The 27355-nt window shown below is 43.4% G+C and overlaps 1 protein-coding gene across 3 annotated transcripts in view; it reads left to right on the plus strand.

The window, feature by feature from the left end:
* LOC146808801 (guanylate-binding protein 3-like) overlaps positions 1 to 27355 on the plus strand; it is a 120771-nt gene that overhangs the window by 81412 nt on the left and 12004 nt on the right. For all 3 annotated transcript variants that reach the window (XM_085615628.1, XM_085615627.1, XM_085615626.1), the window contains exon 9: positions 12665 to 12767. In XM_085615628.1, the coding sequence (XP_085471754.1) occupies positions 12665 to 12767 (103 nt within the window). The remainder of the gene's footprint in view (positions 1 to 12664; positions 12768 to 27355) is intronic.

Genomic DNA, 27355 nt, shown 5'->3' on the forward strand with positions numbered 1-27355 from the left:
CGAACCTCTCCATTCATGTGAGATTCAATTCCTCACCTGGAAAGTAGCTTTCCTAGTGGCAATCACTTCGTTAAGAAGAGTTAGTGAACTCCAGGCACTAACCATTCAAGAGCCATTCATACAGGTTCACGCAAACAGGGTTGTACTACGTACCAACCCCAAATTCATGCCCAAAGTGATATCGCAGTTCCACATGAATCAAACTATTGAACTGCCTGTTTTCTTTCAAAATCCACAGAATGTCGCAGAGAGAATGCTCCATACACTAGATGTAAAGAGAGCTCTCATGTACTATATAGACAGAACTAAGGTCTTTAGGAAGACAAAACAACTTTTCGTTGCCTTTTCTCCACAACACAAGGGCAACGCCATTTCCAAAGCAGGTATAGCCAGATGGATCGTTAAATGTATTCAAATTTGCTATCAAAAAGCTAAACGCACATTAACGATTCCCCCACGAGCCCACTCAACACGAAAGTTAGGGGCGTCCATGGCTTTCCTGGGAAACATTCCTTTACAGGAAATATGTAGAGCAGCCACATGGTCCACTATACATACATTTACCAAACACTACTGTGTAGATGTACACTCAAAACAGCAGGCAGCTGTAGGACAGGCTGTTCTCAAAACTCTTTTTCAGACCGCTGCAGCTGGCACGGGTAGCCGCCGCTAATCGGAGGTACTGCTATGTATTCTATGCACAGATATGAATTCAGCAGCCCACATGCCTCGAACTGAATATGCTACTTACCAGTATGCATCTGTTCTTGGCATGTAGGGCTGCTGACATTCATATCGCCCACCCTTCTCCCCGGCGCCTGTAGCAGCTGCAGCTCTCAGAATTACTGTATAGCATGGTCATCACTTACTGTATCTACTCCATCACTGCCACAATGGCGAAAAACAATCTAAGGATGGAGAGGATGCCCATGCGCACTGTGGTCCAGGGGAGGAGTCACCTATCTCGTGATACTTCGAAGAGTCTTCCAGGACAACAACGTGCAAACATCCGGACCCAACACTAGGCGGCGATCTATGCACAGATATGAATGTCAGCAGCCCTACATGCCAAGAACAGATGCATACTGGTAAGTAGCATATTCAATTTAGGGGCACCCTGAACCTTCCTTCCCTAGATTCCAGATTCCAAATTTCAAAGAAGAGCAAGAAGAAAGAAGACCTGCCCTGCAGCTGCTAAGAAGAGGAAGACACCAACTGCTTTGGCCCCAGCCCTACCGGCCTGTCGACCCTCGAACCTGCTCCTGCTCCAACCCGGCATCTCTTGTGGCCAGCAACCTCACAAACCCTGGAGGACCTGGCTACCTTTTGGCTCTAATCCCCTGGGACTCCCATGAGTAGAGGCTCTACTCAAAACCTACCTCTAATCCCTGGCAGCAGCCCGGAACCGCGAACCCAGCACACTCTGCACCCGCCAAGCCTGGCCAGTGCCGGAGTGAACAAAGACCACGAGGACGACTGTGACCCCGAGTCCTGCACCCAAGGACCTCCCTCGACACTCCTGAAGAAGCCTGCAGCCTCAGAACAAGGTGCCCCCCCTACCGCGATCAACAGAGGGTAAGATTTCCCGACACCAAAAGGCACCCCTGCACGCGGCGCCCCGCGGCCCCCTGTGCCCAGTCCCGGGTTACCTACCTATCCTCCAACTACCCAACTTACCTCTCGAAGTGGTGGTGGCACCTGAAGAATCCTCGTCCCCGAGCCTGCAGTCTTTTTCTAAACCGGAGATTTCCCATTGAAATCCATTGAGCGCCCGAAGGCTCAAAAGCACCCTGCACCCAGCTGCCAGAGTAGCCCTGGCAGTGCAACCTCCACACCTACCTACTTCCCCACTTGCCCTGAGTAAGTGACCAGGAGCCCAGCTCCCACAGCCGCGTGGCTTGCCAGTCAGCAGCCACCAACCAAGGCCCCCCTATCCCTCATAGGATAACATTGGGCCTAACTCTCTCTGCACCCGGCCGCCCTAGAGTCGCTGAGGGGGAACCAACTGTACCTACCTGACCCTGGGGGACCCCAGAGTCTATGCCCAGAACCTCAACTCTGCCAGGCGAGTACTTACCCTTAAACCGATAACTCTATTTTCCTCATAGGGTAACATTGACTGGCTTTTTCCTGAAATTTCTTTTAAGTGTGGACTTTTCAAATCTTAAAATATTCACCAAAAATCAGCCGAATAACGAAAACGAAATTACTCACCTGCTCTTAGATGAGCTCCCAGTGCTGGATCTTCGTGCCCAGCACTGACTCTGAAAAATACTTACAACTGTACTTACCCGTAACCCAATTTTCTTCCGTAGGAAATCATTGACTGTTTTTCTGTGAAATTTCTTCTACGTGTCCATTTCTGCAATCTTTATATATTCTTTAAAAATCGCATAATATCTGAAAACGTAATTACTTACCTGTTTTGGATAAAGGTCCCAGTACTGAGTCCAGGCACCCAGTACTGGATTACAAAAGAAACGAGAACATACTATACCTGCAACTTGAATATTCTTCCATAGGGAATCATTGACTGTTTTCTTTTAAATATTTTCTAAGTGTCAACTTTTAAAATAGCTAAATATTGTTTAAAAATCATTACAGTAATTAAGTTGACTTTCATCACTTGATTCTAAGTACTGACCCAGGACTGAATCTAGGATCCAGTCCTAAAATTCCAAAAGTAACCTAAAAATAATCTGTTGCAAATAACTTGAAATTGCCATTGAGCTCAATGCATTGTTGTGTTTAAAATAGAGTTGCCTATTGCAACCACTTGTAACTGTTTACAAAAGTCAATTGCATATTGCAAAAGTATTTGTATAAAACATCTCATTCTGAGAAAGTATATTTTAAATCCAATTGTTGGTTCTAAAATAATACAAGCATATATTTTTTTATATATAAACCATTGGCCTACAGTTCAGTTATTGAGTGTGTGAGACCATTTGCTGACTGAGTGGGTACAACAAATGCTTTACACTGTCCTCTGAAACTGCCTTACTGCTCGACCAAGCTACCACTTTAGAGAGTAAGGTTATATCTAACTTTAGCCTTTGTCAAACCCTTGGGGACTGTGGACTCTGTACACCCTGTACCTATTAAGGAACAGTATATACAGAGCCACTTTCTCACAGGGCTTTATTGTCCGACTAAGAGTTTCACTAATCTGAGAAGCCCAAATCTATTGGAGCGAAGCTGGACTCCCAATCCCCCAAAAGGTAGTGCCTCACTGAGTATATATATTAAACTCAAACATAGGCTACTCCCTCCCAGGAGAGAAGGGGAACATATTAAGGACCACCAGAAGGAAGAGGAGACTGCAATACTATCTTCAAGGCGAGGACTGGACACTACATGGAACTGAAATCTGTACAAACAGAAAATAATAAAAGAAGGAGAAGAACAAACAAACAACGTTTAGTAGGTCACCAATATTATGCGCAGTTTGAATCTAATTTCTCATTTTCTTTCCTCCCCCTACACGTTCTCTGTGTATTACCAAACAGTCGCTATTCAAGCTTTCTCCTAGAAGCTGGAAGTTTCCAGAGTTAAATCAGGCATTAAAGAACCATTTTTTTCTCTGTAGATTAAGTTTACCAGATTTGATAAAAAATAAAAGTAAAATGAGGAAAGAAAGACGTCTTCATCTGTGCACTGACCTGATACGTGATTTCCCTCCAGTTAGGTTACAAAGTGCAACTTCCCTCAGTCACAGCTGTGAGTTGCTTCATAGTGGGAACGTGGTTACGGAGCTTTATAACATAAGGAGAAGTAAAACAAACACTGTGGCTCTCGGACAGCTCTTCCTTCATGAGCGTCCGACGAGAAATGAGATGTGAGTCAGCCGACTCTGTACTTTGGTGGTGGGGTTTCCGAAATGTCCCACTGAACAGGGGGGAAAGTGTTGAGGCGTTCGTTGGCTCAGACACCGAACAGTGAATTGACATCCAACTGCGAAGTCATTCGGGAAAGGGAAACAACTCAATCGCACAAGGAACGTCCAACTCCATACAGGAACAGTAAGCCAAGCACTGGTATTAGGTTGAGCCTGCCTTTTATACTCTTCTCCTAAAACGAGGGCGGCAAAATCAAGTTTCCGCTACCGTTCTCTGAGAGCCTGGTCATTACACACAGAAGGCGCTACCTCTACCTAGCGTTGCAGCAAGCCTAATAGAGCATTATGGGTGAGTGAGTTGTGTGTATCTGCTCCATATGACTGCACATCCCGCTTGAGGTGTAACATTTATACTGTCTGGCTTCTTGTATGCTGATGATGTGGTACTAGTGAGCCACATTCAGGTGGGGTTGCAACGCCGTCTCACCATAATGCAAGAATACTCTGCTGAGAATGGGTTGAATATCTACCTCAGCAAAACTAGAACAATAACAATTGACGACAACAAAAAAAGCACACTGGCCTGGTACTGGGCTAGCTCATTGATCGAGGCTGCAGCGGAGTATAAATATCTAGGTGTAATCGTTGAAAAGGAGGGCCTGAGTGCGTGTCAGAAAGAGTTCATTAAAAGGAAGGGTCTAGCACTGGCAGTGATGTTGAAAAATCTCAAGTTGAAACTGGCTGGAACCACACTGTCTCCCTCCTTCGGGTAATGCAAGCCAAGTTACTACCAACTATAAAATATGGCAGTGAACATTTGAGAGGCAAGATGCCAAACCTTTGGACAGCACAGTGGCAAAAGCGTATTAAATCATCTTCAACCTTCCAAGCTACCGATCACCAGCACAGATCAGGCTGCAGTTAGGCCTGCAAAAACAGCCCTTGGCCAGGCATGGGATAATCAGCTGGAACAAAATCACTAAGGCAGACTCCAGCTCCTTGAATTACTACCTATGGTAGGAGCTGCAGTACACCTCGCCCACCAGAGCCTACCTCCAGGAATCTCTGGCAGTAACTGGGCTAACTCCGCTCTGGGAGACTCCCATTGGCCACACAGCTTTCAAAAAGCTGACATGGAAATCGACAAGGCTTCTCTCGCTAATGGAGACAAGGCCATATTTGCAGGCAGGACCCATGCCTGGATGTCCCTAGATAATTACAGAACACTCGCGCCCCCATAATACTTCAACTTGGGGTGTCCAAGAGCTACCAAAGAGACATTTCTGAAACACCACTTGGGGCTGCTCCCTTCAGCATTGCACCTACCTCCTTGGCAGTGGCAGCCTACAATGACCGCTTGCCATCTGTGGGGCAACAGAATGGAAGATCTACTGTATGTATAATGCTCTTTCAGGGATCTGCAGGGGGAAAGGAGACTGCTGATTAAAGTTCCATTCAATCAAAGAGGAATCCGCACACAAAGACAAGCCTTGCTGACCTGCTTTGCAACCGGGGATCTGCAGCTGAACTGTCGACTTCTAAAGTATCTGGTAGAGGGGGAAAAGAAAATACCAACACAGGCCTGCACTGTTTCAAACTCCACGGTCTCCCCCAACCCCTAGGGTAGTTGCTGGACTGCCTCTCCAGTACTACATCGCACAGCATGACCACAGAAGCTAGACACAGTCTGTGACTTTGGAACAGTCTTTCGGTCTGGAACATGTCACGTACGTTGATTGTAAGCATTTCTGTAACATCCTCCTGCGTCATATTTACATCATTGTCTGAAACTCTGGCCACCTTTTTTCTTCAATAGGTTGAAGGTATCTTTTCCACCTTTTCCCCGGAATCGTACGAAGTAGGTTTACTTCCAGGGAATTCTATCCAAAAAGAACCCGATTCCAGATTAGTTTTCGACCAGTTTTTACCTCTCAAGCTGGAAGATACTGTTAAACTCCTTAGCTCTGCTCGATCAGGCTCCCCCAGTGACCCCTGCCCAGTTTCAATACTTAAATTGCTTCCAGAAATTATTTGTTCCGTTTTAAGCCCATTGATTAATAGCATTTTTTCTACTGGGATCTTTCCGATCGATTGGAAAAAGGCATCTATTTTACCTCTTCTAAAGAAAAAACACCTTCGACCCGCTTGATCCTGCCAGCTATCGACCTATTTCTCGGCTTCCGTTGCCCGCTAAAATTATTGAGAAAGCCATGAACATTCAACTTAGCTCTTATTATAATAACAACGTTTTTGACAAGACTCAATATGGCTTTAGGGCAAATCACTGTACGGAACTTGCTCTAATTAAATCATGTGAAGAGATAAGGGAGGCTCTGGATTGTGGTGGGAAGGCTGTTTTGATAATTTTGGATTTGTCGGCAGCCTTCGACACGGTCCATCATAGGGTGTTGATGGATCGGTTGTCTGGAGTTGGGGTTTGTGGGGTTGCTTGGAAACTCCTTCAATCCTTCCTAGCCGATAGAACTCAACCTGTTGACCTGGATAATCACAAATCGATGCCGTTTAGCCTCCCGTGCGGGTCCCTCAAGGGTCCTCGCTCAGCCCCACCCTTTTTAATATTTATGTGATACCGTTCGCTGCACTGATTAGATCTTTTGGTTTTCAGTTAACCTCATATGCAGACGATACACAGATCATTTTGTACCCTAACCTCCTATCCCCCTCCCCCATGGTTTGTTTTGTTTCAATAAAAACGTTTTAAACATAAAAATGGGCATGAAAAGGAGGCTGGAGCTCGCTTCCATGATTGTATGCAAGCAATAGTAGGTTGGATGGCTCTAAATTGTTTAAAGCTGAACTCAAACAAGACTGAGGTGATTGTATTTGGTAATAACCCTCATAGTTGGACCCCGGAGTGGTGGCCCTCAGAGTTGGGAAATCAGCCCATTCCAAATCTGAAAGCAAAAAGCTTAGGGGTCATTGTGGACAATAGACTGACGTTCAATGATCACATAAGCTCAGTAGTTTCCTCCTGCTTTTTGATCCTGTGAATTTTGAGGAAGATTAAACCCTTTCTTTCCCAAACGGATTTTAGGACAGTAGTCACAGTCCTTGTTATGTCACGCTTAGATAACTGTAACGGCATTTATCTGAATGCCCAAAATCAACATCTTAATAGGCTTCAGATAGCTCAGAATGTAGCCGCCAGGCTTTAGACAGGCATACCGAAATTTGTTTCGGGAAAGAAAGAGTTAACCCGGCTACACTGGTGAAGCAAAGGGTTAGTTTTAAGGCCTTATGCGTAGCATTTAAGGCTCTCAACGGTACCGGCCCTGACCATTTGAGGCAAAAATTTAAATGGTGTGTCCCGACCAGGACCCTGAGGTCTAAAGGAGCAAAAAATGCTCAGATCCCCATTGTTAGGAAATCCAGCTGGGGAGGCAGGAGCTTTATTACCTGCGCGTCCAAAGCTTGGAACGAGCTTCTATTTTTTCTGAGAAATGCCAGAGACCTTCTCTCTTTTAGAAAAGGTCTGAAAACCTGGCTCTTTAGTCGTTGAATCCCCACTGACCATTGCTTAAACTGAACTCAGCGCCAGGACACCCTAGGGTAATCGTGCGCTTTTATACATTTAATTAACATAACATAACTTCTAGCCAAGCTTTTTGATCTGCCTGCATTGCTCATTCACCTTAGAACTGTGACCCATTGTTTTAGCCTGTTTTAGATTAAATTTATTTATTTAAACTACTTGTAAAGCGCACTGCCATCTAGCAGGTATCCTGGTGCTGTGTTACTCGTCGATGAGACGGGGGGCGCAATGCCATACAGTGAGCCAGTGTTCTGCAATTATCGGACTAGGTTAAAGTCTAGAACCGCACTGGAAAAAAGCCATATTTTAAGCCCTTTCTGAAAAGTATATTAAATGAGCAGAAAGTCTCTGGGCAGCTGGGAGTTTATTCCATAGTCGAGCTGCTTCGATCATGAACGCTCACCGCCCTCGTCTGGTTTTTCCAAATCTGGTCACACTGGCCATCTTGGCTGAAGACAAGCGTAAGCTCCTGTTGAGGATGTGCCATTTTGCAGGGGAATTGCTCCAGTTCCATGGAGGACTTTAAAGACAATGCAGAGAGATTCAAACATAACTCTTTGCATTGATGGCAGCCAATGTAACTCTTTCAAAGACTGGGATGCAGAGGAATTTCTCAGCCTATTTAAGGCCAATTTGGCGGACACGACTTGCACTCTCTGAAGTCGCTTCATTAGGTACTTTGGGGCTCCTAGCAGCAGCGCATTGCAATAATCCAATCTACTCAAAATTGCACTGTGTCCCACCAGTGCTCTAGATGAAACAGTAAGCCATGGGAGAGTCTTACGAAGTACTCTGATTATGGAAAAGTAGTTTACCGCTATCTTGTTGACATGAGCTCCTAAACTGAGCTTCCTATCTAACGTTACACCCAAGTTTCGGAACATCTCTGAGGGCACCAGATTCTTGTCTGAGCACACGTGCTAGAGGTTGGGTGGAAGGGGGTCAGGACACTGTACTGCATAAAATCTCTGTCTTGTCTCTGTTGAACTGCAATGTATTAGACTTAAGCTAAACTGTAATCCCCTGCATGCGCTCATGGAAGGTATCTAGTGGCAGAGATTGATCTCCTTCCAGTAATGAGATAAATTAGGTGCCATCAGCATCGTTAAACAAATATGGTTTAATGAGCGAGATGAGATATTGAAAGTGTGGGACTAATTGATGACCCTTGTGAGACACCATGTTTAATGGCCCTGTACTCAGAACAGAATAGGGGACGAGACACGAATATATGATGTTACTTAGCAGACCATTACTTCGCAAGTTTTTACTACGATGTTTTTACATCACAAATACCATTACTATGCATAATTTAACTGTGCGTGCTTTTAGTTTGCAAATACATTTAAAAGTACTAAATATGCATTTACTTTGCAGTATATTACTAAGTATACAACTTCTACGCATTTTTGACTTTTACCCTTACCCTCATACACTACATTACCCTACACTACCCAAAACCACTACACTACCCTAAACTCTAAAACATTACCCCCTACACGTCCTACCCCTTCCCGCAGTCCTGTCCCTACAATCTTACACTACCCTGCATGACCCCCAGACACTATCCTTAACCCTTAAACACTACGCTACACTACGCAAACACCACACCACTACCCTAAACCCTAAAACACTGCCCTACACTAAACAAACACTATGCTAAACCCCAAATGACTACCCTCTCCACGACGCTCCCCCTTTCCCCATGCCGCACACTACACTCAAACACTATCCTGCACACCCCGCCACTTCCCTAAACCCTAAAACACTACCCTACACTACAAAAACACCACAACACTACCCTAAACCCAAATACACTAATCTACACTACATAAACACAACCCTAAAACCTAAAAGACAACCCCCTGCACGACCCCAAAACCGACACTGCCCCACTTACCTCTCTATCCTCATGGTCCCTCGCTTCACCTTGCTTCCTCTCTCTTCCTGCTTCAGGCGTCGTCAGAGCTACACGTCGTAGTTTGGAAACGGATGTGCCTTCTTTTCCAAACAACAATGTGAATAGTCAGCAAAGTAATTTACTTTTGGAAGTAACAGTATATGCGAAGTAGAAGCATGCACACTTAAAGCATGAGAAGTAAAAGATCCTGCTAAGTAAAAAATGCGTAGTAATGGTAAGTCGTAGTAGTGGCCGCGAAGTAATGGTAGATTACCTCGAGACGCAGCCTGCTGTCTGTCAGACCGATCAGAATGCAGCCACTTTGCCACTTTGCCACCGTGCCCCCGACTCCAATTAAGGAAAGCCTGTTCAGGAGAATGCCATGGTTGACCTTATCAAAAGAGGCAGACAGATAGAATAAGATCAGTACCACTGTACGACCCTTATCTGCTCGCATTCTACGTTAATCCATGACTGTGAGCAGCACAGTTTTAGTTCCATGTCCTGAACTGGAGCCCATATTACTCGTCCTCCAAAATTTGGTTGGCCTCTAGATAGTGAGAGAGTGTTTACTAACAAAGCATTCCAGGAATTTCACAGGATATGGTAAAAGGGATATTGGCCTGTAATTATTTAAAGACATGGGATCTAGGGATGGCTTTTTCAAGAACGGAGTGACTATTGCTCTTTTCCAAGGTGCTGAAACCACCCCGCTGTTCAAGGATTGGCAACAAATTTGCCATAGCGGTGGGAAGAGTTCACCCACCAGTTCCTTCCAGTTCCGACGAGGGGAAGGATCCTGAGGAGATCCTCATGATATGGTCATGGCCAAATCTCAAAAGTTGTCCTCTGTTAAGTTCTCAAAATGTTCTAATACATTTATCTGCCCCAGCTGAGCAGTATCACGAGTGTGATGCTTGGGTAGGATGTCGTGGCCACCCCGGAAGGTCTGGGTTGGTGAATTGGTCACAAGCCCATCTATTATTTTAGTGATTTTTCTCCTCGAAAAATGTTGCCAAATCATCACAAAGATCATGAGCAGCAGGAACATGATTTTTTAGACACTCCGGTTTGGACAGTTCTTGCATTATTTTGAATACATTTCTAACGCTGTTGGGTGCGGCCAAAATAGCGCTGGAGTAGTATTTCGCTTAAACTCTGGTGCTATGTCTCATACTTTCGTATGGCATCGTTTATAGCTAATTTATCCTTTCCCTCATAAAGCTTCCACCATTTCCTCTCTGCTATTTTACAGAACATTTTCAACTCTTTAAACTCTGCCCTGTACCAAGGAGCTGAGGGTCTCTGTGAGGTCTGTAATAGTGACAACCTAATCTAGGGTGGCTCTAATATTGTTTTCAAATTCTAGGTAGTTTTCTTCCACTGCCGTATTTGCATCAATCGAGAAAGAAGTATTAAACAAAGGTTTCTCCTTGGATAATTTAAGAAGTTTGTTCCGTGCTCTGCCACAGCGTCTGGGATCAGGGTGTATTTTTTGCAGGACCGATTATTCTTTGTTTTGTTGGAAGAAATTCACCAAAAAGTGATCTGTCCAATACAGAGGAATAATATTCTCTATGGAGGTGAGATTCTGGGTGGAAAAAATGAGATTTAAAATACGTCCAGCTTGGTGGCCTCAGGTCTGGCACCAATTGTTGTAATCCTAAATTCTCACATGAACAAAGGAGGTGTTTTTTGTGCCAGTCCCTGTTCTCCCACAGATTATAGGTTGAAATCACCAAGAATTATAAATCTAGAATGAGCCAGGATCATATTGCTAAAGATATGAATCAGAGATTGTTAAGTAGGGGCTGGATAGGCCTGGAGGACGATAGCATAAAATGCCTGTGAATAGTTGGCCTTTGCTGTCTTCAAGAGAAAAGCCCAAACTTTCAGGGACCACTATTTCGCCCATGTTAAGTGGAGCAAAGTCCCATTTCTCTTTAAAAATCAGACCCATTCCCCCCTCGTCCCCTCTTCTAAGCCAGAGGTTTATGAAACACCTTATAGTTCCCAGTTTGACATCCGAGTCAAGGGCGGTCCAAGTTTCCATTAGGAACACAGCATCCCATCATTCGATTGTAATAGCAGATGTATTTAAGCATAGTGTTTCACCAGTGATCTGACATTAAGTAATCCACACTTAAGACTGGTAACACCATCCTCCCTACTTTTAGAAATCAAAATATTGGTGTCACCTAATGAAGTTATAGTTATAGTGTTAGGAACCGGCTTACCGAGGACCTGGGTTCTATGGGTTTGCGCCAAACCAGCACCATGCTTGGCGCTGTGCATGGCCGGTGTGCGGACGGGCGCAGACTGGCTTGCCTTTGGCACTTGTGTTGGCCTAAAATAGGGAGGGTTTTCTCCTGAATCATCAGACTAGAACGCTTACAAAAATGGCATCCGTTGGTGACCCGCTCTAACAGACTGAAGTACACCACCTTAACCAATTGTCTGACTCTTAATAAAGTTTTCAATCTAACAATTCTCAGCTTCTAACACATTTAAAACACAGTGATTAAGAAAATTGTAGCAGCAAGTTAAATGCAGCAGTAATAGCACATAGTTTTAGCAATAGTTGCAGCATCTAGCACACCATTCTCCGTAATACCTCATAATTTTTTGTGGGAGCTGGTGCACCTACTAATCCAGAGTAAGATGGACATTTGAGCTTGAACTGATTACCAAAGCAAATATTGATGGCTTTGTACTGTCCCTCCTTTATATATTTACATTGCCGTATGATCGTGTGTAAGGAGGCTGCACATTGGCACTTTAGTACTCTTAGCTCCCACACACTTCGCATTTTGCATTTCAACTCACTGTGCAATGAGTGGCTGACACTAGATGCTGTTACTCAAGATGCTGTTACTCAGCCAACTAACTTTGACTGATTTGCCTTGCATTTTTAAACACGTTTTATGTGGCCATCTAGTTTGTTTGTCTAGCTGCTACAGCTGTCTGAGGGAATGTTGCTCACTGATGTACATTCATGATTTTAAATGGCTTCCTGTATCTCACTGCAATGGTTTTTAGTAACTATGCAAATGAAGAAACTTGACTTGACTGAAATGAAAACCCAATCGTGCATTACTCTGTACAAAGAAACAGGCTCCTTAACAGCCTGTGATGGGAAAAATAACCCTGCAGTAGTGTGCCAATAAAATATTAGACTAGCATTTGACAGTTCTCTACAACTCTCCAGCAGCGAAGCAAAGATTAATGTATGTGAGTAGCACTGGTGTTCGGAATGTTGTAGATGTGCAGGTGAGCTCTGGGTTCCCTTGGCGTCTTCTACCACATCGCTCGCCGATGACTTGCTGCAGCTTTACACTGATATGATTTCTCCTGTCATTGATTTGTTTTGTAGGCAGATGATGAGCTAAAGCGCTTCTTGAAGGGCCAGGAGTCCATGGCTACATCGATCCTACAAGCTGACAATGCCCTGACGGAGAGTGACAAGGCAATAGAAGGTGAGAGGTCACAGAAGTGGACAAAATGGCAGGCAGAGCCTCCAAAATGACCTGCTAGTAGGCCTGCTGTTTACACGAGGTCCATATGTCTCAGCTCTGCGTATTCCAGACTGAATTATCGTCCAAGTAGGTGGAAATCCATCATTCCTGGAATGATTCCTCCATTCCAGATCATTCTAGGTTCACTAACAGAACAGGAAGGAAGTACCAATGGACCACTTGTGTCATTTTACATATCCCAGTAAACCTTCATGTCTGCAGGAAGATGCGGCTCCCAATCTTCATTACCGTGACCGCCATTTCTGACCCCGCAACCTAATGCAACATTTACAAAATCCTCCTCGTCTCATCAGTTCATTGCCCCAATCCATTGTGGTTAAAGTTCTAGTCCTCAGTAGGGTTGGCTCATTCAGGAGCCTCCTCCGCCATCTTCTCTACTGCTTCTTCCATCTCATTGAAATATGTCTCAATGGTGTCCTCTCTTACCTTCACGACCTTCAGGATCCCCTTCCACCACCCTTTACAGACATCGGGTGTCTCAGTCAGAGCCATGGCATACAACATTCCACTTTCTTGTACAGATATTAGAAATACTCACTATTAGGGTACCACAAATCCACCTTCACCACTCATTGCAGGCTTCTGGTAGTCGGCCTCTTAGCATACAACACTCCTCTTACTTCTAGAGCCATTTATTTATTTATTTTCAGTAACCTTGTGGCACTACAGTGAATAAACAAATGAGGATAGATCATAATGCTGAGTTCATGATTTGTGGGTAGCAGGAATCCACTCGGGGAAGGTGCTTCTCTTCGGACATTCTTCAATAGCAGCTCTGGACTTAGGTGTTAGCTATCTTGTAAAGTTCAATATTCTGCAGTTTTCTAAATATGAGATGGTCCGCTTCTGCTCTGAGTTTAGGATCACAACCAGAGATCACTTTTCATATTTGGAAGAGGAGTCAGAGCTGTGCATGGCCGTCACTAAGTTCCAAGAGGAGCTGTAATGTGGGGCCAATTTCTGCAAATATGATGGACCTTTGTTACAGTAGACCATGGGCTAAATGATACACAGTACCCTAAACGTAATCCTCATCTTTTAAGCTCAGTTTAGTCTGTTCAATTCTCTGTAAATCGAGGGACATCTTGGCTGCTTGGTTTTTTAGTCTTTGGAGTCAGGCTCTTTGGCAGGCCTCTGTAAATTTCATTGTGGTAGTAAATGTGTGGGAGAACGAGACAGCTTGTAGTTTTTTTGTTTTGGTGCAAGGCTTGGACTCGCCTGGACTCTCTGCCCCACACCGCCCATGGCCGTGGACACCCCAACGTTTTAATAGCACTGTTCTAGGGTTGGAGGAGGAAGCGCCCGCCGCAGCCCGGGGAGGGATGTCTCTGCAGTAGCCTCATGAGGTTACATTCTGTGCTTCTGCGTGTTTCTCTGGAGAGGAGTTGAAGCTGTTACACGACTGGCAGAAGGAACTTTACAGGAATGTGATGAAGGAAATTCACCAAACTCTGATCTCTCTGGGTCCTATAATTGCCTCCACCGTCTCTACATTAAGAGCAAAAGAAAATGAAGAACTCTGTCCAGTGGATGACCCGTACTCTGGTAGAAGACATGTTATTGGTCATTATCCGGGTGAGTAACACGGATGACAGCTGCCATCTGCATACACTCCATCGAAGCAGATGCACATCCATCCTGTGCCATACTAGCATTGTCAGAGCCCATTCCCCGTTCAGAAGTTGTGTCCTCAGAATGCTTTGTTCACCATAAGTTGGCAGGGTATGCCCAGACATGGGTCCCTTGCTCACTTTGCCACTGGAATCAAGCTATACTGGCTGAAGAGGGGTGAAACCCCGAAACCGGTCCTAGGATGCTTGTTTCCGGTCCACGGAGGACCTGGCTTGGCAGTTCGGGCTGGACTGTTTCACATGAGGCACAGGGTCAAGACTGATTTGCACATGGCCATGTCTAAACTGGGGTGGCATGGTGAGCAAATGAATGATGGATTTAACCCAGATCTCTTGACTGGGGATGAATGTTTTGATTTGTTCTGCATTCCGTCCATCAATTGTGTATCTTTTGCTCAGAATTCTAGGCATGTGTGATTTTCAGACCAGCAACTTTCTTTTTCTTAAATTGAGGTTTTGAATTTTGCTTATCTTCTTTTTTAGAAGCATAGTCTTGAGTGCGCTGCTTGTCTCTGGACTGTGTGCGCTCCTCTCTGTGTTCTGACCGTCCTTCTCTTTTGGAACCTTTCTTCGAGCCCTGAAAGGAACGAGAGGAATGTGTATCAGTATCCTGATACCAGTCATGTTTCTTAATATTATCCCTATTCCTAAGGTTATACCTCTTTTCAGAGTGCTCCTGTTGAGGAGATCTACCTCGGGATTGAGATCTTTTCTCTTTAGAGTATTCTTTTTTATCATCCCACTTCTTTTTAGAAGAAGTCGGTGTCTGTTTGAAAGTATCCTTTTCAGGACTGCCCTGTGGTTGAGGTTTTAAAGCTTTCCCCCCCAAACTATCCCTGCCTAATTCTGCGTACGCAGTGTCAATTATTTTGGGTACTTCATTCTCCTGTTCTAAAGGAGAGAACTCCCTTAGTCGTTGGCTGATTGCCACTGATGCTGCTTCCCCTTTAATGTTAGCTAGTATTATGGCTGATACCTGATCGTAGTTATTTAATAACTTCATCCCTAGGTTTAGGGCAGGTTCTGCTCCATAGTCGTTTTGTATCGGTCTGAATACATCAGGCACTACTGCCAGTGAAGTAATACCATGAGTTCTGGTATATATGGCAGCAAAGACTTTACCTCAAGAGGTGCAGTCCTCTAACTGTCGTGTTATCCCCATGGGCAAACAGATTGTTAACATCCTATGTTTTTCAAATTGTGTTGTATTTGGGAATACTGCTTCTAACTGGGTTATCTGCTGAGCTACCCAGAAAGGAATTTGTTCATGTTTTGTGGGCACTTTGCCCATTACCGTGTGTAATGTTTGTGGAGTAATTTTAGTCCCTGAGCTCTGCGTAGGAGCTGCTGTCTGTGTAATTTCTGTAGGTTGGACCGCAAGTGTCCTCAAGACAAAGTGTGTCATATTTCTGTAGAGTTTTATCAACTCCTTGTGTTGAAAAAGTAATTCATTCTGTGGCGTCGTGTCAATGTCTGGATGTGGTGCATAGGTCGCTAATATCGGCCATGTTGCTCCTGGAATTCCTAAAGGACCAAGCCTTGCTCTTGTTCTTATGTGGGGTAGGGCGCCATTAAACCAGAAAATATGTTCCTGGAAAGTAAGTGGAATTTCAGTCTCCTCAAAAGGAGTGTAGACTGCATGAATGTCATCATGTAAGTAATCATGAAAAGTTTTTGTTTCAGCATCTGCTGCTGGGAATATAACCCAATAGTAGAATACCTTTGTTTTGAAATCTTCGTGTGCCTCTATCACGAATATTACTACACCTCCTCTGCGTGGTAACCCATGTTTGAGTAGTTTTACTGTCAGAGTTTGTTTAAGTTTTGGCGCAATTTGTATTGCATCTACATATTCCTCACCAGACTGATTAGGTCATTATAATGAATACATATCCCGGCACTCCAAAGTAATACCTTAATTTGTTTTATACAGGTCAACTGTGTTGAATATTTATCAGTGTCTCACTGGCAATACGCAGAGATCAGTTTGTACAAAAGTATTTTCACTTTAATGTATAAAAATGCATCATATAAAAAATTACAATTTTACAGGGTGGGACCATAAGAATTCAACAGACATGGTATTGAAATGACTGCTTTTGAAAGTTGGCCATGGCTTTATGGTCTTGATCCACATGTGCAACAGCCTGATTAGGTCCTCGGTTTAAAACTTCTTCGTCAGCCATTGTGTTTTAGAACACAGTCTGACTGTCTAAGGAGTTTATAAAAAGGTTTTATGCAAAGGTTTTATGCACAATTTTGGGAAATTTTCCTTTCAAGCTTGATTAACAAACAGCCAATACATTGGATATTTCGCCTACTCAGCCGTGGTGGAGTTTTTCCCACTTACTCCAGACTTCTTTGGGTTTTGTAAGTAGGGTCCCTGAGAATAAGCACAAGCACAACTAGGCTACTCAGATTCTACTGTTTGAGTAAGTGCACCTTTAATACCACGTTGGATGCCTTATAGTGTTTTCCTAATAATACCCTGTCATACAGGACCTACGACGATTACGGATAACATATACTGTGGGTCTGGTGGCAGAATAACTCTGTACACCTACGCCGCATATATCAGCCTATGGTTCATTTTGGCTAGCTTGCAGGGCCTACTAGAATCCCCTGTTATTGGAGAGATTTGTTTTTGGCAACTTCAGAACACAATAACCTCAGACTCGTTGAAACATTATGTTACTTTTCACCCAGTCACTCGTGCATGCTTGTTTTTGCTCTCAGAGAGATACATAGAAGAAACAGTCGAATGTGCTTACAATAAGAATAAAGTGCTTACTCCTAAGAACCTGTCTAGATGAACCTGAGTGTACCTAGCATGTCTGTAGGTGCTATATAGCCTAAGCCTAAGAGCCAAGAATTCTGCTAGGCTTTTAGTCAAACCCCATTACCTGAATAGTGAAAGTGTGGGACTTCGTCCTGGACTTGAGCTGGAGGCCCCTAAGGGATCGTCAGACCACTGTCGGCTGGAGCGATGGCATGCCGGAGCTGCAGCGTCTCTGGTCAGTGTGTCGGCCGTGAAGCCTGGGTTCCCTTGTAGTAAATATTTAAATTACCTGTACTATTTTTTATGCGGTAAAATACAATAAGAATAACTCAGTAAAATAAGAGGCAGAATCCGTGGTATTAGAGGTTCTAAAAGAGGATTTTATTCCTTACAAAGGAATTATGGTTCGAACCAGGCAATCGAATTCCATCACCATGAAGGTTCAGGAAGGGATAGGCAATACATTATTGACAAGTAATGGTATATATATGAAATGCATTACAGTAAGACAGATGCAGGAGGCGTAACAGCTGATAATACAGATAAGAATACACATACGTAATGAAAAAGGCGTTATAATAGGCGTATACTAGAAACGTCATTTGAAATGATGTCACAGGTGGGTGGATCCAGAAGAGAATCCTGCAATGTCAGCAGAAATACTTGGCAGAGATGCGCGCGCAGCCGCATGACGTGTGATTGACGTGTAACTAGGGGGTGAAGGGAACGTGACATTTAGCCCTACGTGAGGAGACAGAAGTCTGGGGGGTCAGGTCAACCTAATCCCAAATCATATCTAATATCTTATGTTTAAGGAACTGTATTATCCAAAAGGAAAGGTCTTTCGGACAGAATCTATTCTATACTGACGGTTAGTGCGTGTACAAGCGTCTAAGTGTCTACATGAGATGCGAGGGGCATGGGCCTTCCATGGTGACAGGGGCTATGAATTACTTGCATGAAGACAGAGAGGCCGGGCCCTTTGCTCGGTAACTGGAAGGAACTTGAAGGTGAAATACAGTTTTTGACAGGCAACAGGCCGCATCAGGCACCGTTAGCCGCACAGGGAGTAGGACAAAGTTCATGGATACAGATGCAAACTCAGGCTGGAGCTTTTCAGAGGCAGAAGGCAGAAAAAGGCTTGATGACAGGATTCAGGGCCTACTCGCCTGAACTGTTAAACGTGAAAAGTATGCCATATAAAGTCGGTGGCCAATCATACTTAGGAATGGAATATCTGACCCATTCATGGTGGATCTGAAAGAGGACATGCTAACGGTGGACGCACATGTATTTGCGTCTTCATAGCTGGAACTGGAGGGAACATACATGTACTTGTAGCATGTACATGGAGCCGTTGGGGTCTAAGATAGGGGACATAACTGATTATAAAATTCATATTTCCTCATTCCCTCCTTGTCCCCTACGGACCCTTCATGAAACATCGATCTTCATCAATCCATCAATCTGTTCATATAACATCATCTGTTCTTCTTTCCTTTTACGAGGTCTTGAATGAAAACTTGAATGTGGAATACACGATGTGGCACACAGACCACAAATCGCTGGCCCACATTGTAGACATAAGCAGCAACTGAATAGTATGAGAAAGCCAATACCTAGGAATGATAGAATCCTCCATCCCCAGGCTGACAACACGCTCCAGAACCAACCGGACCAAGTCCAGGTGCCTGGACTCTGGTGTATCTGGCTTACAATCTTATGAAGGCGAGTTATGGCTTTATATACTGACGGCGCGTTTTCTGGGATGAAAACACAGCAACTTGATCCGATGACCCTACAAGCTCCGCCCCTATCGGCCAGGATGACGTCAAAGACAAGACGATTTTGAAGGACAACAATCCGCATCGCAGACTGCTCCTCTGTTAAGTTACCTAGGGCGGAAGTCGTTTCATTCACTACTGCTTCAAGGGTTCTAGTTAATCTACGTATCAGTTTACTATTAGTGACTGTACCTATGTAGGGAAAGAAACCTTTATTGAAATCTGTGTATTGCTCCCATGCCGTTTCAGTATAGTCAACAATTGGGAGATCTCTCTGATGTCTGTTGTGTACTAAATGGGTATTCCTATGGTAATCAGGCGGGGCTAGGAAAACAGGTGGCAGAAGGAATGCAATGTAACAGGTACCATCCCAATCTAGAGGTAAACGTATGTATGCGGTCTGGCCACATATGAAGTAGGAATGACGAGAAGCTCTAAATGTAGACTTGCCTTGATCACTGAATTCGATTACAGTGGTACATTTACTATGGCCCATGTGTATTGAACCATTCTTTCTTACACATAATTCACCTTTAACTGGAAATACTGACATAGCGGGCAAGATTGGTACAGCTTCGGATTCAACATTCAGAATCATGAGGTTAAGTGTAAAGTTACCTAATCCATATACTTCATTTTCTAGATCAGTTCCTGTTCTTTTGGGAAGTCCCTCCTTGTTAGGGTAGCAGACTTTGAGTAAAACTAGGTTCAGGTTTCCCCATACCCAGTTGTCCTGGTAAACTACAGAATTTGAATCTAGGGAATTAATCAAACTAAACCATGCTCCACAGGAGCCATTGTGTGTGAATGGATACGGAAAGAGGGGCAGAACTCCCTTGTATTTCTGATAAAGAGGGAGTCGGCCACATATCCAACAATTTGTAGCATTGCTGGTCTGATGGGAATGATGTAACATACTAATGAATGTATTGTTACGCAGCGCAAATCTATAGGACAACTCATGCGGAGGTAATTCGCTAAAAGAATGTTCGGCAGTAGCATTGAAAGCACGCTTGGAAATAGGATAATACATATGTAACAGTATACTTGCGAAAATAATCAGAAGACTTAGAAAAAACATAATTAATAATGTCACTATACAGTGACTACGAAGTGATTTACAGTACGCATGTTTCTTGAGCTGTTTCTGTCTATTTCTCTTTCTATTTCGGTCTAGAGGATACATGTCAGAGACAAATTCAACCGATTCACCTTGGAGAGGACTTAAACAATCAAATTGTCTGACTTGCTAGACCTTAGTTTCAGTTTATAGTTCTCTTTTTCTGACTTTTCAACCAGGGGGAGTTTTGAATCAGTCGGTGAGGGAATGCAGGGCTGAAAGTTCAAGTCTGATGGTAGTCCATGAAATTTTTTGATATGGCTCGAGTGTAGCCACCCCTTGCGACCCTCAATCTTCACGGCTGTCCTTGTGGTGAGAAGAACGAGCTTCGGCGACTGCCAGCGAGGCTCCAGCGGGCTCCTCCTGTCGAAGTTTCTCACAAGCACTAGGTCACCTGGGACCACTTCATGGGACTTCACCTCAGTGTAATCGGGAAAAGCTGCAGCTACCTGTGAACGACAAGATTGTAGTGCAGACATCAAGGAAGCCAGGTAATCTGTCAGCATATTACAATCAACATCAGTGATTTTACGAGGTATAGGCGTCCCCCACATATTCGGTGGCCTACCGAAGACCACCTCATACGGGGATAGCCCTGTTCGAGAATGTGCTACCATTCTCATGTAAAAGAGCGCAACTGGTAAGGCTACTATCCAGTCGACCCCTTTTTCTCTACAGATTTTGGACAGTCTAATTTTCAAGGTTTGATTATGGCGTTCCACGAGACCTGCTGCCTCGGGATGTCGGACACAGTGGAATTTCCATTGATAGCCTAACAGAAGTGAAACGTGTTTCATTAGCTCGGATGAGAACGGCTGGCCGTTATCTGAGTACACGACACGGGGCAAACCATACCGTGGGAAGAATTCTCGAACTAACTGTTTGGCAGTAGTCGGGGCAGTGTAATCTGAGACGGGATAAGCCTCTGTCCAACGGGAAAGAGCACATACAACTACGAGGACATATTTGAATCCTCGACATCGTTCCATCTGGATATAATCCATCTGGAGGACTTCAAAAGGGTGATCGGGAGGTTGGAATCCACCTTGCTCTACAGGAATGCTTTTACCGGGATTGAACTGACAACATATCATGCAGGTACGTACTTTCTGTTTGGCTGCTGCTCGCAAGTGTTTGTTGAACCAAATGTGTTGAATACTATCTAGCATAGCTTTTTCTCCTAGGTGCGCTGGACTATGTATTGTATTAATGATAACTTGAACCATGGAGTCGGGGAGAAACCATATAGATTTTCCCTTCGTCATCCATCCTTGATCCGTTTGGATCCCTCCTAATTCAGTCCATTTCTTTATTTCCTCTGGTGTAGCATGTGTCTGTATGTCAATTACATCAAGGGCGGGATCCTTAACTGTCATGCAGTGTGTTGGTGTCGGAACTATTGTCTTTGTCATGTCAGTTGTATGAGTCTGATTCTGAGCAGTCTGTTTAGCTGTTCGGTCAGCTAGGTCGTTACCCTGAGAAATAATGTCAGTCACTTTCGTATGGGCCTTGCACTTCATAATCGATATTGCAGTAGGTAAATGAATTGCATCTAATAGAGCTTGAATGAGGGGTCCGTGTTGGATGTGGGCACCGTGAGAAGTTAAATAACCTCTTTCGCGCCAAAGAACGCCGAAGTCATGGACGACTCCGAATGCATAACGTGAATCTGTGTATATGTTGACTTTCTTATTTTTGGCTTGAATTCAGGCTTGTGTCAGAGCGATGAGCTCTGCTGCTTGAGCTGACAAGGTATCAATACAATTTGTTTCAATAACTTCAGTGTCTGTTGTGACTGCATAAGCAGCCACTAACTCTCCTGTACTTGTTCTCATGCATGAACCATCTACATACAATGTCAGGTCTGGATCTGGTAATGGAATATCTGTCAAGTCTTGTCTGGGTTTCGTCGTAATAGTAATGACTTCAATACAATCATGTGCCAATGGATCTGTTCCACTTAATGGCAAAAGTGTGGCAGGATTTAATGTACTACAACGTCTGATTTCTATGTGTGGCTGGAACAATGTTAGTTCGTAGCCCGTCAGTCTTGCTATAGTCAAGTGTTGTGTTTGTGTCCGGTTCAAGAAAACCTCTACTGCGTGTGGTACTTGTACTGTCAATTGGTGTCCTAATACTATGGCATCGCTTTGTCTGATTGTTAAAGCTGTTGCTGCCACTGATTTCAGGCACGCAGGAAGAGCCTGAGCTACGGGATCTAACGTACTAGAAAAATAAGCACATGGTTTGTGTGATCCTGCTTGTTCCTGAGTGAGTACTGACAAGGCAGTACCTTCGCGTTCTGTAACAAAAAGTGTAAAAGGTTTACTGTAACATGGTGTTGCTAAAACAGGTGCTTGACATAAAGCTTTCTTTAAGCTTTCAAAAGCTTGTGTATGTTCCTGAGTCCAAGGGAGGACAGTCGATGTTGCTGCCTCCTGGGTTGTCAACTGAATGAGTGGTTTTGCTAGAAATGCATATTGAGGGATCCACTGCCTACAGTACGAAGTGAGGCCTATGAATGCCCGCACCTCCTTTTGTGTCTTGGGTGGCGGCATATTAACAATTAACTGAATGCGGTCAGGTGTAAGCTGTCTTCAAAATGAGGGTACCCAAGCACACGTAAAAATCAAGGTCATAACAGTTAGAATGTACATAAACAAGTAACACAAGTGGATCTTCGTCTCTTTCTTTTATGTTTCTTCGATTTAATATTCTTTTTCTCAGAATGTATTTCACAGTCTTCAAAGTGGTTCCCAAGCCAACACGTGTTTCGTCGCCTTTAGTAGATTTTTACATGCGACTTGTTCACGGCTAGGTACAAATTGATATGGTATTTCACATTAGTTTATATGTTATTACAAGATGCAAACATTTGTAAACAACGTAAACAAATGTGCTCCCAGGGTAGGTGTAAGTACTATGGGTAGATTTATCCATAGGTGGTATCAAAAGGCTATAGTGTACTATCAAACACCGTGAGGTAAGGTGAGTACTAGCCTTATCATATCAGTTGGTGATTGTCAGATCTTCTACAGAACTTGCGTGTGAGTGACATATGTGAGACAGTCATATATGTGCAGGAACTTAATTCTAGTCTAAATTAATCAGGTATCGCATGCGGTATGAACAGTCCATTAAGTCAGAAAACACAATATGTACGCCGGCTTATTATCGTAAATAAAGAACTATGAATAGAAATAGATCGTGTGCTAAATGGAAGGAGCAGGTGAGGCAAATAAAACAACTGACCTGAACACTGTTTTGAATGCAAAATCTGTAATAAATGTAATCAAGATAAGAAAAAATGTCGCTATTAGTAACTATATAAAAGGACACTTTGTAAAATGCTGGAGTAGTGGACGAATTCTTGTCCACATTCATATACATACGTCCAGTATGACGATAATTCCAGGTCATACAATCATACGACGTGGGAGGGGGAGGTTATAGAATTTCTTCAGGGTAAAATTGCTTTCCAATCTCAGCTGTGCTCGGAATTTGAGCACCCCGTCTGAAACAAAGAGATAGATTGTCTCAGTATTGCCAACGGGCAACAGAACTGGTATATCTTGTCAGAAATTTCGTTTCTGCGGCAATCACGAGGTGAGCTATGCATATATATGCGTGACCCGTATACGTATCGTCTATGTTCAATATAAAACATCTAGTCTTAAAAACCCGAGAGATGCACAGTATGATCTTAACATGTAGACAGTATACTACTGGTCTGCCCATAATATCACTTGCTATTACCGTAAATATAAAATATGGTCTCAGCATGCAGGAGTATATTCTCGGTCTGCCCATGTAATCATTTGTTCTAAAGGAGGGACCACAGGAAAACTAAAATACTTAATCGCTTCAATCCAATATTATCTATGTTCAGTAAAAAGGAATCCCCGTTAGAAACAGATAAATATCCTAGTGTCCTCTCTATCTGGCTTATTATCTTTAAACGTATTTACTCTCGGTAAAGAGTAAAAGGTTATGGTAAAAAGACAACGCGTGCTCCGTTATACGTCCTCCTCTTACCTCTGGGTATACGAAGTGTATCTTCCCCCAACCGCGTCTGGCTCCAAATTAGAGTTGTTGGTGTACGTTTGCTCGGCAAGTATATGCACGAGTCGGAGGTCACGTGACCGGAAGTGTGTCAGGTGCGAAAGACAAACGACCGAAAACCACAGGCGCCATATTTGAGAAGGTTATGTCTAGGTAGTATGGAGTGAGAAGATATCTCTCCATATTCTATGTTAGTACTATACTAATAAATAAGACGCGGTAAAACCATGTTTTTCAACATTCAAATCCCGATATAAATGTGCGTAACGTTATCACATTAGTAACCGATTTATTAAATCGGTAAAATATATTTCATTGTGCGTTTGCGTCGTATAAGGAAGGACCAAACTTAGAGTATCTAATTATAATTGTATATCTATTATGAGCGTATTTTAAGCACATATTGATTTGCAAATTTGGCAGCCATCTTGGATCAGGACATGTCCAAGATAGTGAAGGAAAAGAAAACTTTATAAAGGGCCCAAAGTGAACAGAAATCACGACTGCTCTATATAGGCAGTGACTGAGTGGATATTATAAAGCGTAAGGATAGGGCCACATGTACATATATCTGTTTAACCAAATAGAAATCTGAAACTATTAAAATTAAAGAAGATAAAGCGCACCGGAAGTATTCTGATAAATTGTTTGTCAAGTATCTAAGGAATTTCCAAGACTCAAAGACTGTACATACCGTGATGTATATAGAATTAATAATGGCTTACCACATATAATAAATGGTGATTTATGGTGAATGGGTGAGTGACATCATGAAACATATACTTCGCCGAATTCTCATAGTCTCTTCAATAAAACCGTATTTGCACAACAACCACATGTTTTCAGAAGAACAACACCTATGTATTTAAACACTGTCCATTCATCTCAGGAGATGATACAATACTATGGCCGTATATAGTGTCTGACTTCATTTGCCAAGAAAGTAATGCATTTCATCATCAACATTGATCCCCAACTCAGTCGTACGCAATTTCAGTATCCAGGAAGCTTCATTTCTACGAAGCATGAGTTCTCTGTTACCCCCTCTAGGGTTTCTCATGGTTTGCTCTATACCATAGAATGTAAAGTCCCTGTGTACTTCCTGCGAGTGGCATTCTAGGATGTGTGTCGCAATGGGGTATCTTTGATCACCTTGTTTCACTGCCCTCATGTGTTCCCCTATCCTGACACGTAGGGGGCGTATCGTGCTGCCCACATATTTTTTATTGCACCTGCACTCAATAATATATACAACAAAATTTGTGTTGCAATTGATATTCGTCCTAATCTTGTAACATTTCTCGTTAGGACCCATGAATTCCAATTTCTTGTTGTACGCCCATTTACACGCTGAGCAGTGTCCACATCTATGGAAGCCCTCCATATGTGTAGTCAACCAGTTTTTACCAGTAGTGGCTATTGGATAGCTGGGGCTAAGGAGACCTCTAAGGGAGTTCCCTTTTTTATAGGTGATTTCTGGTTTGTTGCCAATGACCCCTGTCATGGTATCGTCTTTTTTAAGGATATGCCAGTGTTTATTGAGACTTTTAACTAGCACATCCGAGATGTCGTTGTAGTTTGTAATAAATCTTACTTTGTTGTCATCTGTCTTTCTTTTGTTAATATCCCTGAGGGTCGTTTCTCTTTTAATCTTCACGATCCTAGACTTTGCTTTTTTAAGAATGTTGGTGTTATAGCCCCTGGATTTAAAACGTTCAGTCATTTCTTCAGTACATTTTGTAAATTCAGCGTCCAGACTACAGTTGCGTCTGGCTCTGACAAATTCTCCATAGGGTATCGCATTGATCTGGTGCCTAGGGTGCGCGCTGGTGGCATGTAATATTGCATTGCACGCTGTGTCTTTGCGATACAATCTGCTATTAATCTGATTGTTTCCTACGTACAATTCTATGTCAAGGAATGTTATTCTCATCTTGCTATGCTCGTGTGTGAATCTGATATTCCATGTATTATTGTTGAGGTGCCCGCACCTCCTTTTGTGTCTTGGGTGGCGGCATATTAACAATTAACTGAATGCGGTCAGGTGTAAGCTGTCTTCCCCCCTTGGACAGCAAGTGCCCAAGGTACACAACTTGCTGAACACAGAATTGCAGCTTTGAAGGAGACACTTTGTGCCCCTTGTCGGCTAGGAATTGTAAAACCGTCAGTGATGCTTTTTCACATTCATATTCGCTTCGGGCGGTGATCAGCAGATCATCGACATACTGAAGCAAGGCAGTGTTAACTGGCATGTGGATACTGTCAAGTTGTCTTTTCAGTGCTTGGCTATAGATGCTGGGGCTTTCTGTGAATCCTTGAGGTGCGCGTGCGAATTTAAAACTACGTCCATTTAAACTGAATCCGAACAAATATTGACTTTCCGGATCGATTGGGACGCTAAAAAAGGCGTTCTTGAGATCAATTACAGTAAAGAACGTTGCTTCTGAATCAATAGCTGTTAGTAATGAAGAGATGTCTGGGACCACGGGGTATTGTGGTACTATGCATTTATTCAATTCGCGCAGATCAATAACTAATCGATATACTGGCGGTGCTTTTGGATCAGTTCGTATAAGAATCGGAATTATCGGGGAATTACATACATTTGAGTCGGTTTCCACAACCACTCCTTGTGCAATGAGCTCGTCAATGATTTGCAGCAAAGCCACTACAGCATCTGGAGGTAACTTGTATTGTCGCATTCGTGGTAGTACCACTCCTGTTTTGAGTGTGACTCGATATGGTGTAATGTGCATGCAACCAACATCAGTGGGGCCTTGTGCCCATAAATGTGCAGGTAAATTCTGTAACCGGTGATCCATGTCTCTGGACACGTAGTGACCTTTAAAGTCACACAAAAATAATCGTACTCCTTCCGGAGAACAACATATTATAGCTCCTAGAGCTTTCAGTGTCTTTATACCTAACAAGTTTTCTGGACATGATTTAGTAAGTAATAAATCTGTAGTTCGTGTCAATGGACCAACCGTAAGTGGAAGAGGTAGCGATACTTCATTAATAATAGGCTTTCCTGAGAATCCAAGGGAAATATTCTGTGAGCCTGAGAGGGGTGCCCCTGGAACTTCGTTGTGACTTATAGTTGTTCTGCTTGCCCCTGTGTCAACTAGAAATTTTCTGTCTTTCCCTAATAC

Source organism: Triturus cristatus, chromosome 7 (genome assembly GCF_964204655.1).
Source record: "Triturus cristatus chromosome 7, aTriCri1.1, whole genome shotgun sequence".
In the NCBI taxonomy this organism is placed as follows: domain Eukaryota; kingdom Metazoa; phylum Chordata; class Amphibia; order Caudata; family Salamandridae; genus Triturus; species Triturus cristatus.